The sequence below is a fragment of the Otolemur garnettii genome, unplaced genomic scaffold, assembly GCF_000181295.1.
Source record: "Otolemur garnettii isolate 467f Iridium unplaced genomic scaffold, OtoGar3 scaffold00100, whole genome shotgun sequence".
Taxonomy (NCBI): domain Eukaryota; kingdom Metazoa; phylum Chordata; class Mammalia; order Primates; family Galagidae; genus Otolemur; species Otolemur garnettii.
In genome coordinates this window covers 4,710,552-4,723,829 of record NW_003852495.1, presented here as the reverse complement: position 1 = coordinate 4,723,829, position 13,278 = coordinate 4,710,552, and the positions used below count along the sequence as shown (strand labels likewise).

Below are 13,278 nucleotides of genomic sequence, written 5' to 3'. Positions count from 1 at the left end.
AGCTGGGACTACAGGCGCCCGCCACAACGCCCGGCCATTTTTTGGTTGCAGCCATCATTGTTGTTTGGCGGGCCCGGACTGGGGATTCGAACCCTCCACCTTAGGTGTATGTGGCTGGCGCCTTAGCCGCTTGAGCCACAGGCGCCGAGCCAACCTCAAACTCTTGAGCTTAAGCAGTTCTTTTGCCTCAGCCTCCCAGGTAGCTGGGACTACAGACACCCACCACAATGCCCAGCTATTTTTTATTGCAGTTGTCATTGTTTAGCGGGCCTGGGCCAGATTTGAACCCACCAGCCTCAGTGTATGTGCCTGTTGCTGTAACCATTGTGCTATGGGGCACTGAGCCTTTTTTTTTTTTTTTAACACAGAGTCTCACTTTGCTGCCCTCCATAGAGTGCTGTAGCATCACAGCTCACAGCAACCTCAAATTCTTGGACTCAAGTGATTCTCTTGTTTCAGCCTCCTAAGTAGCTAGGACTACAGGTGCCACAACTCCTGGCTATTTTTAGAGGTGGGTGTCTTGCTCTTGCTCAGACTGGTCTTGAACTCATAAGCTCAGTCAATCCACCCACCTCGGCCTCTCAGAGTGCTAGGATTACAGGTGTGAGCCACCGTGCCTGGTCTGGAAAGTCCAGTTTATTTTATTTTTTTGAGACAGAGCCTCAAGCTGTCCCCCTGAGTAGAGTGCCGTAGCATCACAGCTCACAGTAACCTCCAACTCCTGGGCTCAAGCAAGTCTCCTGCCTCTGCTTCCCAAGTAGCTGGGACCATAGGCACCCACCACAGTACCCATCTGTTCTTTTTTGTTGTTGCAGCCGGCATTGTTTGGCGGGCCTGGGCTGGATTCGAACCTGCCACCTTAGGTGTATGTGGCTGGCACCTTAGCCACTTGAGCCATAGGCGCTGAGCCGGAAAGTCCACTTTAGAAGTGTGTGCTACTGATGGGCAGTTTTCAGGAACAGGAACATTTATTTTTATTAGTTAATTAATTATTTATTTTAGAGACACAGTCTCCCTTTATCACCCTTGGTAGAGTGCTGGGACGTCACAGCTCACAACAACCTCCAGCTCTTGGGCTTAGGCGATTCTCTCACCTCAGCCTCCAAAGTAGCTGGGACTACAGGTGCCCGCCACAATGCCCAGCTGTTTTTTCTTTTGTTGTGATTTGGCCAGGGCTGGGTTCGAACTCACCACCCTTGGTATATAGGACCAGCGCCCTGCCCACTGAACCACAGGCGCCACCCAGGAACAGGAACATTTATTATGAACCAAATGCTTTGGCAGGTTCTGAGTGGGCCATTAATCTATTAATCTCACTCTTGCTTAGGCTGGTCTGGAACTCCTGAGCTCAAGCAATTCAACTACCTCAGCTTCCCAGAGTGCTAGGATTACAGGAGTGAGCCACCTCACCTGACCTGATTATTAAAAGTTTTCAGGCTAGGCGCCAGCCACATACACCTAAGGTGTCGGGTTCAAATCCAGCCCGGGCCCACCAAAACAATGACAGCTGCAACCAAAAAAAAAAAAAATAGCTGGGCATGTGGTGGGTGCCTGTGGTCCCAGCTACTTGGGAGACAGAGGCAGGAGACTCGCTTGAGCCCAGGAGTTGGAGGTTGCTGTGAGCTGTGATGCCACAGCACTCTACCCAGGGGGACAGCTTGAGGTTCTGTCTCAAAAAAATAAAATAAATAAAATAAGAAATAAAAGTTTTCAAAGCTGGATACCATGAATAATTATATACACGGGCTGGGCACGGTTGCTCACACCTGTAATCCCCACACTTGAGAGGCCAAGGCAGGTGGATTGCCTAACCTCACTGGTTTGAGACCAGCCTGAGCTAGAACGAGACCTTGTCTCGAAAAATAGCCGGGCATTGTGGTGGGCGCCTACAGTCCCAGCTACTTGGGAGGCTGAGGCAGGAGACTTGCTCGAGCCCAAGAGTTAGAGGTTGCTGTGAGCTGTGATGCCACAGCACTCTACTGAGGGTGACAAAGAGAATGTCTTCAAAAAAAAATTATATACACTCTATCGAGATTCAATAAATGTTAATTTTGCTGTCTTTTCTCTCCAAATATTTTGCTGAACTATTTAAAAGTTGTAGATGTCTTGAAGATTCATCCCTAAGATCCTGAAGAACGCTGTCTTCCATAATCACAATTTTATTATACCTAACAGTTCCATCTCACCTGTATTCATTCCATTTTCAAATTTGCAATTGTCACAAGAATCATTTTGTTGAACCAGCATGCAGTAACAATTCAGATATTATGTCTCTTAAATTTCTTTTAACCTAGAATACCCTCCTCCACCTTTATATTTAGACAATGAACAACCCAGGCAGTTACAGCATATCACACCCATTCTGTACTTGTTGTACGATTGATGATTTGTCTTTTTTTTTTTTTTAAGAGATAGAGTTTCACTTTATTACCCTTGGTAGAGTACCTTGGCGTCACAGGTCACAGCTCACAGCAACCTCCAACTCCTGGGCTTAGGTGATTGTCTTGCCTCAGCGCCCCAAGTAGCTGGGACTTCAGGTACCTGCCACAATGCCTGTCATTTGTTTTTTGTTTAGCAGGCCCAGGCCAAGTTTGAACCCACCAGAGCCTGAGCATGTGGCCAGCACCCCAACCACCGAACGGGCACCCAGCTAACATGCCTGGATAAAACAGGTGGAAAATGGACAAAAGCTGCTGGGAAAAGGTAGTAGTAGAGGTGACACAATGATGAAAATACTGGTCTGCCAAAATAGACACCTCTGTAGATCTAAGTGGCACTTAATATCATGTGCTCTACAAATGGAAAGGAACAGAATACACATTGAACATTAGAAATGCTTGCTGACAACTGTGTCTCCAAGGTGGGGTAAACTTCTACAGGGCTTTTTTTTTTTTTTGAGACAGAGTCTCACCCATGTTGCCCTCAGTAGAGTGCTGTGATGCCACAGTTCACAACAACCTCCAACTCTTGGGCTGAAGCAATTCTCTTGCCTCAGCCTCCCAAGTAGCTGGGACTACAGGCGTCTGCCACAACCCCAGTTTATTTTTTTGGTTGCAGTTGTCATTGCTGTTTAGCAGGTGGCCCAGCCTGGAATCGAACCTGCCAGCCTTGGTATATGAGGCCAGTGCCCAACTCACTGAGCTAGGAGTTATTACTCTTAGGCTTAAGAGATTCTCTTGCCTCAGCCTCCCAAGTAGCTGGGACTACAGATGCCCACCAGAACACCTGGCTATTTTTTGTTGTTGTTGCAGTTGTCATTGTTGTTTGGCTGGCCTAGGCCGGGTTTGAACCCACTAGCCTCCGTGTATGTGGCCAGCACTGTAACCACTGTACTACAGGCGCCAAGCCAATAGTTAGTTGTTGTTATTATTTTTGAGACAGAGCCTCAAGCTGTCGCCCTGGGTAGAATGCCGTGACATCACAGCTCACAGCAACCTTCAACTCCTGGGCTTAAGCGATTCTCTTGCCTCAGCCTCCCAAGTAGCTGGGACTACGGGTGCCTGCCACAATGCCTGGCTATTTTTTGGTTGTAGTTGTCACTGTTGTTTGGCAGGCCCAGGCTGGATTCGAACTGGCCAGCTCTGGTATATGTGGCTGGCACCTTAGCCACTTGAGCTATAGGCGCCAAGCCAAGGGTTATTTTTAATGGAAAGAATTCAGCATACTTGCAGGAGATCGAATGTATAAACTCCGGGCAGCAGAAACAGACAGTGCAGACATGTGTAACAAGTATGCAGATGCCATTTATTTGGTCCATAAGTACAGTATAGTCTTATTTGAGTTTTACAAAACATCAAATATAAATAACCTGAAACTGTAACAATACACAAAAATTGGCTTCTTACACAGACATACCCAGGCAGTACAAGCTGAAAACTTGAGTAAATTAATATTGTTTTACATTAATATACATAGTGCCATTTAACATTTAAAAACAAGTTTCAATGCATAGCACTTGATACTTCTCTGAATCTGTTTGTCAGTAAAGAGTATGAAAATGGTTAAATCTAGGCTAAAAATAATTCTTCTTCTAGCCAAAAATAAAGGCATAATATTTATAACCAGGTATCAACTTTACTAAACCACAATATTTTGAAACTATTAAATGATACCTAAGGGTATTTACATTAAAAAGGCAACATGCATTGTGGTGTTTTATCTCATGACTGGTTATGCACACACTTTGTTCAAAAGGTTTAAAACTCTATTCCTACTTTAATACAGCATACTGCAATGTTTCTAACAGCTTAGCAAAATGAATGCTTTCAAAGGGAGCACAATCATTTTCAAAAGTTACCGATGTCAGTTTTTTCCCTTTGGAACAAAGGACATAATGAATAATCTGGTTCTGCCCAGATAAAAATGAATGTAATAAAGAGGGTCTGTCAAGAGGCACTGCTGTTCAATCTAGTGCTATGACATCATCAAGCTCTTCTGTCTGTTCCATACGTGACCTCTTTGCACTGACATTCTCTTTCTCATCCAATTTCCTCTTACGACTTCTCTCCTCTTCACTGGTATCTGCATTATTTGAAGAAACTTCTTCATCTGAATCAACTATAAGCACGTCATCTTGCTCTTGTGCTTATTTCAGGAGGAAAGAATGAAACAAAGGTTAAAAGTGTGGAAGCTACTGATAGACTCACCAATACTCTAACTCTTCTAAGTTACCAACCTTAAGAATGGCTACTCTGAGGGAATCTTCACTTTACACATTACATACTACCATATTGCTTAAAGTGTTCTATAGAACAACTACCTATTTCATTTGTAATCAAAATCTGTAACAAGTATTATTAACTCAAAATTATCATTAAACTTCCTTGATTCCATCTCTCTCTACCTTCTCCAAAAAGCGGAAGGTGCACATTCTAATAATGGTAGTGGTGGTAACAACAACAAAATATAGCACTTACAATGTGCCAGGAACTGTTCTGAGCACTTTGCATATAACAACTCATTTAATCATCACAACAACCCTATAAAGAAGATAATATTATTATCCATTTTCCAGAAAAGGAAACCAAGGTACAGAGAGACTGACTTCCCAAGCTGACACAGAAGCAGAAGATGAGGTCAGGGTTTAAAACCATGCAGTGCAGCTCCATAGGTCAAGACTGTACAGTGAAGGTGGCTTTAGTTCCCCCTCCACCAGAATCAAAAGCAGACTACCTAAGTCACTGCTGTAACCTCTGAAAGCTACCCAGAGTAGAGGATCGGCAAATATCTATTTCAGATTATGATTTTGGAAAAACTACCATAGTCTCTTCCTTAAAGGAGGATGATGAAACTTTCTGGTTCCTTTTCTTTCTTTTTTTTTTTTTAAGAGACAGAGTCTCACCCTATCACCCTCGGCAGAGTGCTGTAGCATGAAAGCTCACAGCAACCTTCAACTCCTGGGCTTAGGCGATTCTCTTGTCCCAGCCTCCCGAGTCGCTGGGACTACAGGTGCCCACCACATGCCCGGCTATTTTTTGTTGCAGTTTGGCCGGGGCTGGGTTCAAACCTGGCCACACTTGGTATATGGGGCCAGTGCCCTACTCACTGAGCCACAGGCGCCGCCCACCTTTCTAGTTTCAATGGGGAACATCTAGATGGTCATGAACCAATGGCCCACAGGTGGACCAAACTCTAAATCTCCGAAACTCTCAAGAGAATATTAGAACCGAGAGTAAACATATTCTAAAGAATGCCAAAGACAAATAGAGAAGTAAAAAATTAGTAACCTCAACTTCCTAAATAAATAAAGAGGGGGGGAATAAACATTCTAACTGGAACACAGTAAGAAGTTAGTTATTTGGCTCGGCGCCTATAGCTCAATCGGCTAAGGCGCCAGCCACGTACACCTAAGGTGGCGGGTTCGAATCCCCAGCCCGGACCCACCAAACAACAATGATGGCTGCAACCAAAAAACAGCCGGGCGTTGTGGCGGGTGCCTGTGGTCCCAGCTACTTGGGAGGCGGAGGCAAGAGACTCGCTTGAGCCCAGGAGTTGGAGGTTGCTGTGAGCTGTAATGCCACGGCACTCTACCCAGGGGCTCAGCTTGAGGCTCTGTCTCAAAAAAAAAAAAAAAAAAAAAAGAAGTTAGTTATTTGGAACTAATAACTCTCTGGTGCACTGCACTCACCCATCACACTGGTTAGAAGGAAATCCTAAAATACTAAAATTCCACTCTCACAAAGCGTCTGTATACTCAAAACAATCAGATGCATTAATTTGTTGCTTCTAATAAAACAAGTACACAGAATCCCAAACCACTATTACCTACACTGAACTGATTTTGGGCACTAGTAAACTGACATTTCTAGTTGTAAAAAATGTTTCCGGGAAAAAAAAAGTTTTTCTATAAAAATCTCCCAGCTGGGCGAGGGGCTTGAGCCTGTAATCCCAGCAGGTTGGGAGGCTTAGGTGGGAGAATCGCTTACCACCAGGAATTCAAGCAGCCTAAGTGAGACCCTGACTGCAAAAATCCCCTCAACCTTCAATGCCACAGAGTTCACATACTCAAAGCTCCATTGTAACAATCAAACTAATACACACCTCCAGCAGTTCTATGGATTTCAAAGTTCACAAAATCAGCAGTTTGTGTATATACTCCTGCCTGGCAGGCAACTATGACGTGCTGGTTGGGGCCGTGACTCACCCGTGGAGGTGGAGGGCTGGGCCCCATCATCACTGCCATTGGTTATGCTTTTAGCAGCACCTTCAGCTTGTTTAGGCCCTACTTTTTCTGGGGCGTCACCAACAACTTCAAATTCAACATCCTTTCCTAGATCTTCACTGTAAGAGAAGCAGACATTATAAAAAAGGACTACTGTTATGACTAAAAGGCAAAGGTACACCAGAGAAGCACTGCTTCTTAGAGCTCAAAGTATATACTACGTACATACCAAGTACCTAGATTCTGACTTTCAAATCACTAAAATTATAATAAAAAAGACTGTACAAGGCCAGGCATAGTGGCTCATGCCTGTAATCCTAGCACTCTGGGAGGTTGGGTGGGTGTATCACCTGAGCTCATGGGTTCGAGACCAGTCTGAGCCAGAGCAAGACTTTGTCTTTAAAAATAGCCAGGAGCTGTGGAGGGCACCTGCAGTCCCAGCTACTCAGGAAGCTGAGGCAAGAGAATTGCTTGAGCCCAAGAATTTGAGGTTGCTGTGAGCTGTGATGTCATGGTATTCTACCCAGGATGACAAAGTGAAACTCTGTGTCCAAAAAAAAAAAAAAAGAACGTACACAACAGATTTTTGTGGTAACTAAAAACTCTAACTGAAAGTGGTTAAACAATTGCACCTTCAAGTCAGGACTAAAAAAAAAAAAAAGGACTTTTATTGCTAAAGCAGACTCTTTCTTCAGCAACTATGTCAAAAAGATTTTATATACTATATTCATAGCCTGATATTAACCCACAGTGATTTGGTGCTTTAGGGGTAGGGTTACACAGTTTCTGGGTCCTCCCATCTCTATAGGTAGCTCCCTACTTTTGTACATAAATTCCCAAAAACATGTACGAAAGTTTAACGCATGAAAGTCAAACAAAAGACTTACATGTTTTAAGGGGGGTTCTGTTCCCAGAGAGCTAAAAAATATGATAAAAAAAAAAAAACACCCTAATTATGCCTCCTCTTTTAGACACCATGAGATAAAATACCTTCCCACTTCATATTGACCACGTTCTTTCCATGACTTCTTTTACAACTGAACACAAGCATACCACTTACATCCAGCTGGTGTCCAGACGAGAAGACCACACCCTACCATACCTATCTCTGACACTGTGATGTAACTCAGTGAAGTGTATGCTTCTTACTAATAACCCATATTTGGTCGTTCCTGTCATTTTATGCTGTTTTATAAACCAAGCATAAAACACAGTTCCCTCCTAGCAACCACAAACACTGTAATGTTCATAGACAGATGGCAATGCTGGCCAAACAACTAGATGTAGGTGGCAGCATCACTCCAACCATAAGCCTTCATTAAAATTCCTAAGCCAGGGCAGAGTTTAGCAGTAGCAATGAGCATATACAAAAATACACCTCACTCAAAAGGCGAATCCATCAAGGTGGAGGACCACTTATACTTTTAACTGTGCTGTACATATAATGCAAGCACTCTTGTCTTTTAAGTGGTTAAGAAGTAAAATCAAATAAAAGAAAAAATATATGACTCAGAAATTTGCACAGGATAATTCTTAATATTATTTGGGGGGGGGGGCAGGGGCTGGGTGTGAACCCACCACCTCCAGCATATGGAACCGATGCCCTATCCCTTTGAGCCACAGGAGCCACCCAGTTCTTAATATTCTTTTGTTATTGTTACAAAATCACAAGTATTTGTTTTATGAAAGAAATATTTCTCCTAGAGAACTTTAAAAATAATTGAAAAGCTTATTTCAGTTCAATTACTGAAATGGATTCAATTCTGATTAAAGTTATTCAAAGGCCTAGACTCTAGGTCTTTCTCATAAGCCACCACTGATGAGTTATCGCTCAAAATTTTTTTGTTCATTGCTTTTATTTCTGAAGCCCAACTCTTTTCTACGAGTCAAACTATCAAGAGAACTCCATGCCCAACTCGAGCAAATAGACTTGAGTAAATAGCAGTTTCAAATGAAAAGTAGGGCTTACAGTAATAAAACATTTTCCTCCACTTCATCTGAAGTTTGTATACTCAAACAATCTCTTACATTTAAGTATCGAGAGTTCCTACCTATGAAGGATGTTGATCAGTAAAGTGTAGTCCTGAAGGAAGTCATCTGCTTGAAGCCGGCTGCCATTTCTAATCCCAAATTCTGACAACTTCTTGTGATTATTAGCTAGGACACATGAAAGGAATTTTGACATTTTAGTTACACCTTCATGGAGCAGTCTGGTCAGTTTTTAAAAAGCTAAACCCCTGTGGTGGCGCCTGTAGCTCAGCAGGTAGGGCACCAGCCACATACTCTGACGCTGGTGGGTTCAAACCCAGCCCAGGACAGCTAAAACAACAATGGCAACTGCAACAATAAGAACAACAACAACAAAAATAGCCGGGCATTGTGGTGGATGCCTGTAGTCCCAGCTACTTGGGAGGCTGAGGCAAGAGAATCATTTAAGCCCAGGAGTTTGAGGTTGCTGTGAGCTGTGATGCCACAGTACTGTATCGAGGGTGACATAGTGAGACTCTGTCTCAAAAAAAAAACTAAACCCCTGTTATCGACTCAATTGTGTTTATTCCAAATTGAGATGTTGAAACCCTTTAAAACGGGGCCAAGAGGATGGGCTCTAATCTGACCAGTGTCCTTATAAAAAGAGGAAATTTGGACACACAGACATTGTGGATGTGCATCGCCAAAGAGGCCCTGCGAGGACACAGCAAAAGGGTAGCCACCTACGAGCCAAGAAAAGAAGCCTCAGAACACAGACCTGCCGGCAGCTTGGACTTACATCCTCCACAACTGTGAGGAAATAAATGTCTGTTGTTTATGCTACCCAAGTGGTTGCATTTTTTATGGCAGCCCCATCAAACTAATACACTAAAATATTAGGAACTTAGGAATTGAGCCCTGAACCCCAAAAACTTCCAGGACACCAAAATGAGAAGTTCTGAGAACTTTTCCCATTTAGACTAAAGTAATTCTAGAGTCCTGGAAGAGTCAGTGGCAAATTTTACAGCTGACTGAAATATATTCCAGTTGCAAAAAAGTTACCTGTGACAACCTCAATAACATTTTAGTGAATTTTACAACTCAAAAATTAAAAACAAACAAAAAAACCTAAATGGATTTTCATTTTTAAATTAATTCTAAATACTCCAATGAAGAACCCTCTGATCATGTCATCACATCCCACCCCTCTCCTCCATTCCAGGACTTCTCTGCCTTAATTATCCCTTCTCTCCTACTTGTTTATATGCTCCTCTCTCCTAACCTATAAAAGCCTACAAGTAATAACAAAAGAAAGTGAAGGAAAGAAAAAATAAAAAAGCCTTCAGGTCTTTTTTTTTTTGAGACAGAGACTCAAGCTATCCCCCTGGGTAGAGTGCAATGGCATCACAGCTCACAGCAACCTCCAACTCCTGGACTCAAGCGAGTCTCCTGCCTCAGCCTCCCAAGTAGCTGGGCCTACGGGCGCCCGCCACAGTGCCGGCTATTTTTTGGTTGCAGCCATTATTGTTGTTTGGCGGGCCCGGGCTGGGGATTCGAACCTGCCACCTTAGGTGTATGTGGCTGGCGCCTTAGCCGCTTGAACCACAGGCGCCGAGCCAAGGCCTTCAAGTCTTAAAATTGCTTCTCCTTGCCCCCAGTTTACCCTCTCTTCTCCCAACTCTCAGCCCACAGATGGTCTAGAATCTGCGGAGCTGCCTCCTAGCTTCTCCAGTGCCGGAGTAAACAACACAGTGTATTATAAATTCTGATTACCATGTTTTTTTTTTTTTTAAGACAGAGCCTAAAGCTGTCCCTCTGGGTCGAGTGCCGTGACATCACAGCTCACAGCAACCTCCAACTCCTGGGCTCAAGCGAGTCTCCTGCCTCTGCCTCCCAAGTAGCTGGGACCACAGGTGCTTGCCGCAACACCTGGCCATTTTTTTTTTGGTTGCAGCCATCACTGTTGTTTGGCGGGCCCGGGTTGGATTCGAACCTGCCACCTTAAGTGTATGTGGCTGGCGCCTTAGCCACTTGAGCCACAGGTGCCGAGCCTGATCACCATGTTTAAAGGATACAATTTTCTACATAATTTCACTTTACAGTACCATCATTCTTCTTTTTTTTTTGCCTTATCTTTTATTACTTGTAAAGAAAACACTTAGAAAGTTTTTCCCTACTTTGATACCCTCAAAATGCTGATAAGTTTCTTCTAGCTCATTTCCAGATTCATTTACTGTTTTGACTTTCTGAACTATCTGGAATGTCCTGGGAGACTAACTTCTACCCAAATTTCCATCCCCTAAGCCTTTTCATACACTACCATCGACTTCAAAAATCCCTTAGAGCAGCGGTTCTCAACCTGTAAGTTGTGTGTGATCCCTTTGGGGGCCAAATGACCCTTTCACAGGGGGCCACCTAAATACATCCTGCATATCAGATATTTACATTACAATTCATAACAGTAGCAAAATTACAGTTATGAAGTAGTAACAAAAATAATTTTATGGTTGGGATCACCACAACATGAGGAACTGTATTAAAGGGTCATAGCATTAGGGAGATTGAGAACCAGGGCCTTAGGGCCACCACAATCCAAAAGAAACCAGTTAATGTGGATTCTTTTTTTCTTTTTTTTTGAGACAGTCTCAGTATGTCACCTCGGTAGAGTGCTGTGGTGTCAACAGCTCACAGCATCCTCAAACTCTTGAACTCAAGTGATTCTCTTGAAGCACTCAGGCTCCCAAATAGCTGGAACTACAGGTGCCTGCCACAACTCCCAGCTATTTTTAGAGATGAGGTGTCACTCTGGCTGGTTTCCAACCTGTGGGCTCAGGCAATCTACTCTTCCGAAATAGCTAAGAAATAGCTTAGAAATAGCTAAGACTATGCCTATAATACAAGACTCCAAGCATACCTGAATAACTGCGGTAGCACCCTCCATAACACATGTATTCCATGGAGAAGAGGACTACATTTTAAGCTACTGAGATTACTGACCAGTTTCCTTTTATTTATTTTTGGAGACAAAAGTCTTACTGGGTAGAGTGCCATGGGGTCATAGCACATAGCAACCTCAAACTCTTGGGCTCAAGTGATACTCTTGTTTCAGCCTGAGTAGCTGGGACTACAGGTACCTGCCACAATGCCTGCCTTTTTCTATTTTTAGTAGAGACTGGGTCTCACTTTTGCTCAGACTGGTCTTGAACTCCTAAGCTCAAGCAACCCACCTCCTTCGGCCTCCCAGAGTGCTAGCATTACAAGCATGAGCCACTGTGCCCGGCCCAGTTTCCATTTTTAAGCTAACATCTGAAAAAGTTGGCTAGAACTAAGTGGACAGCATATGATCACAAACATCTTTTCTGGGTGAAGTCACCTGGCAACAATGGGGCTTAAATATTGAACTAGACTCCTAAAATAGAGTATCACCCAGCCAAAAAGGGCCTCAAATTACACGACTTAACATCCCAAATAATTTCTCCATAAGCAACTATAACCAAGAAAAATCTTGACAGAAGACCTTGAAGCTTAAATAAAGCTTAACATCTGAATCCCCATCAGGATCTGGCAAAGTATACTGAATAAATGACCACTGTACAAATACTAAGTATCAATCAATATATAGTGCCCTGAACATTACAAGGTAATGGTATACTGGCAAAAACAGGGGCATGGAGAAATCAATTATAGTGGCAACACAAGAAATGAGCTACAGGATCAGAGATAAGTGTAAGACCATCTGATTGACTAGTATAGTTTGAAGAGGGAATAACTACAATGCAATTCTCACTAGAAAAGCTTCAAAATAATGAAACATACTGTACTCTATATAACAAATGTACTAACAAAGTGGTGACCTGGTTAAACTTTTAAAAGGAAAGATTCAAGCCAAATCTGGCTCACTTTCAATAATACTTTCTGCTATATAGTAGGAGCAGGCAATCAGAGCTTCCCCATTCTTAGACAAAACCCCCAAACCTGTAGATTACCCTCCTCACTCTGACTTAACAGTCATCACTAGTTTAGCTCCCAGAATCCATGACAGAGGCAAGAAAGCTCCTTGGAAGTAGACAAGGGCATTGCAGTAACTGTAAATGGTCAGTATCTATGGTCTGAGACACCCTGAAAAACTGGATTTCCCAAATCTGGAACTGTGTGGCCCCACCTTGGAAGAGCACCTCCATGACCAAACATGACCTCTATCACTGAGTACCATAGATCATGAATGGATAAAAGTAACAGGCACTCCTTCCTTCAGGCAGCCTCCACCCATACACATAAGGGAAGTGAATAAATGCAATACATAATACCGTCTGTCTCTCCCTCTTCTGAGGATATTAGGATTGTTCCTTTCCCATCTTCAATTTGGACATCTGGTGCTACCATAGCAAATTTTTCTTTCACTATCTAAAAAAAAAAAAAAAAAAGATTCAAAATATTAATATAGGTAACTGAAAACCATAAAAAGCCCTAGGCTTCTTTTCTATAAAAGCTCTTAGGAACATGGGGAGATGGGAGAGGGGAGAGGGAGGGTGGAGGGACGGTGATTGGCGGGATCATGCCTATGGTTCATCCTATAAGGGTACATGTGAATCTCTCTAAATGTAGAATATAAATGTCTTAACACAATAACTAAGAAAAAGACATGGCTC

General features: G+C 43.1%; 1 protein-coding gene across 1 annotated transcript in view; it reads right to left on the bottom strand.

Moving 5' to 3' along the window:
* Positions 1–3,723: 3,723 nt before the first annotated feature.
* The window catches only part of UBA2 (ubiquitin like modifier activating enzyme 2), a 39,937-nt gene continuing 30,382 nt past the window's right edge, over positions 3,724–13,278 (bottom strand). Inside the window, exons 14-17 of the mRNA XM_003796082.3 lie at positions 12,937–13,033; positions 8,713–8,818; positions 6,644–6,780; positions 3,724–4,584 (exon numbers count right to left, since the gene is read on the bottom strand). Coding sequence (XP_003796130.1) covers positions 4,403–4,584; positions 6,644–6,780; positions 8,713–8,818; positions 12,937–13,033 — 522 coding nt within the window. The 3' untranslated portion in view covers positions 3,724–4,402. The remainder of the gene's footprint in view (positions 4,585–6,643; positions 6,781–8,712; positions 8,819–12,936; positions 13,034–13,278) is intronic.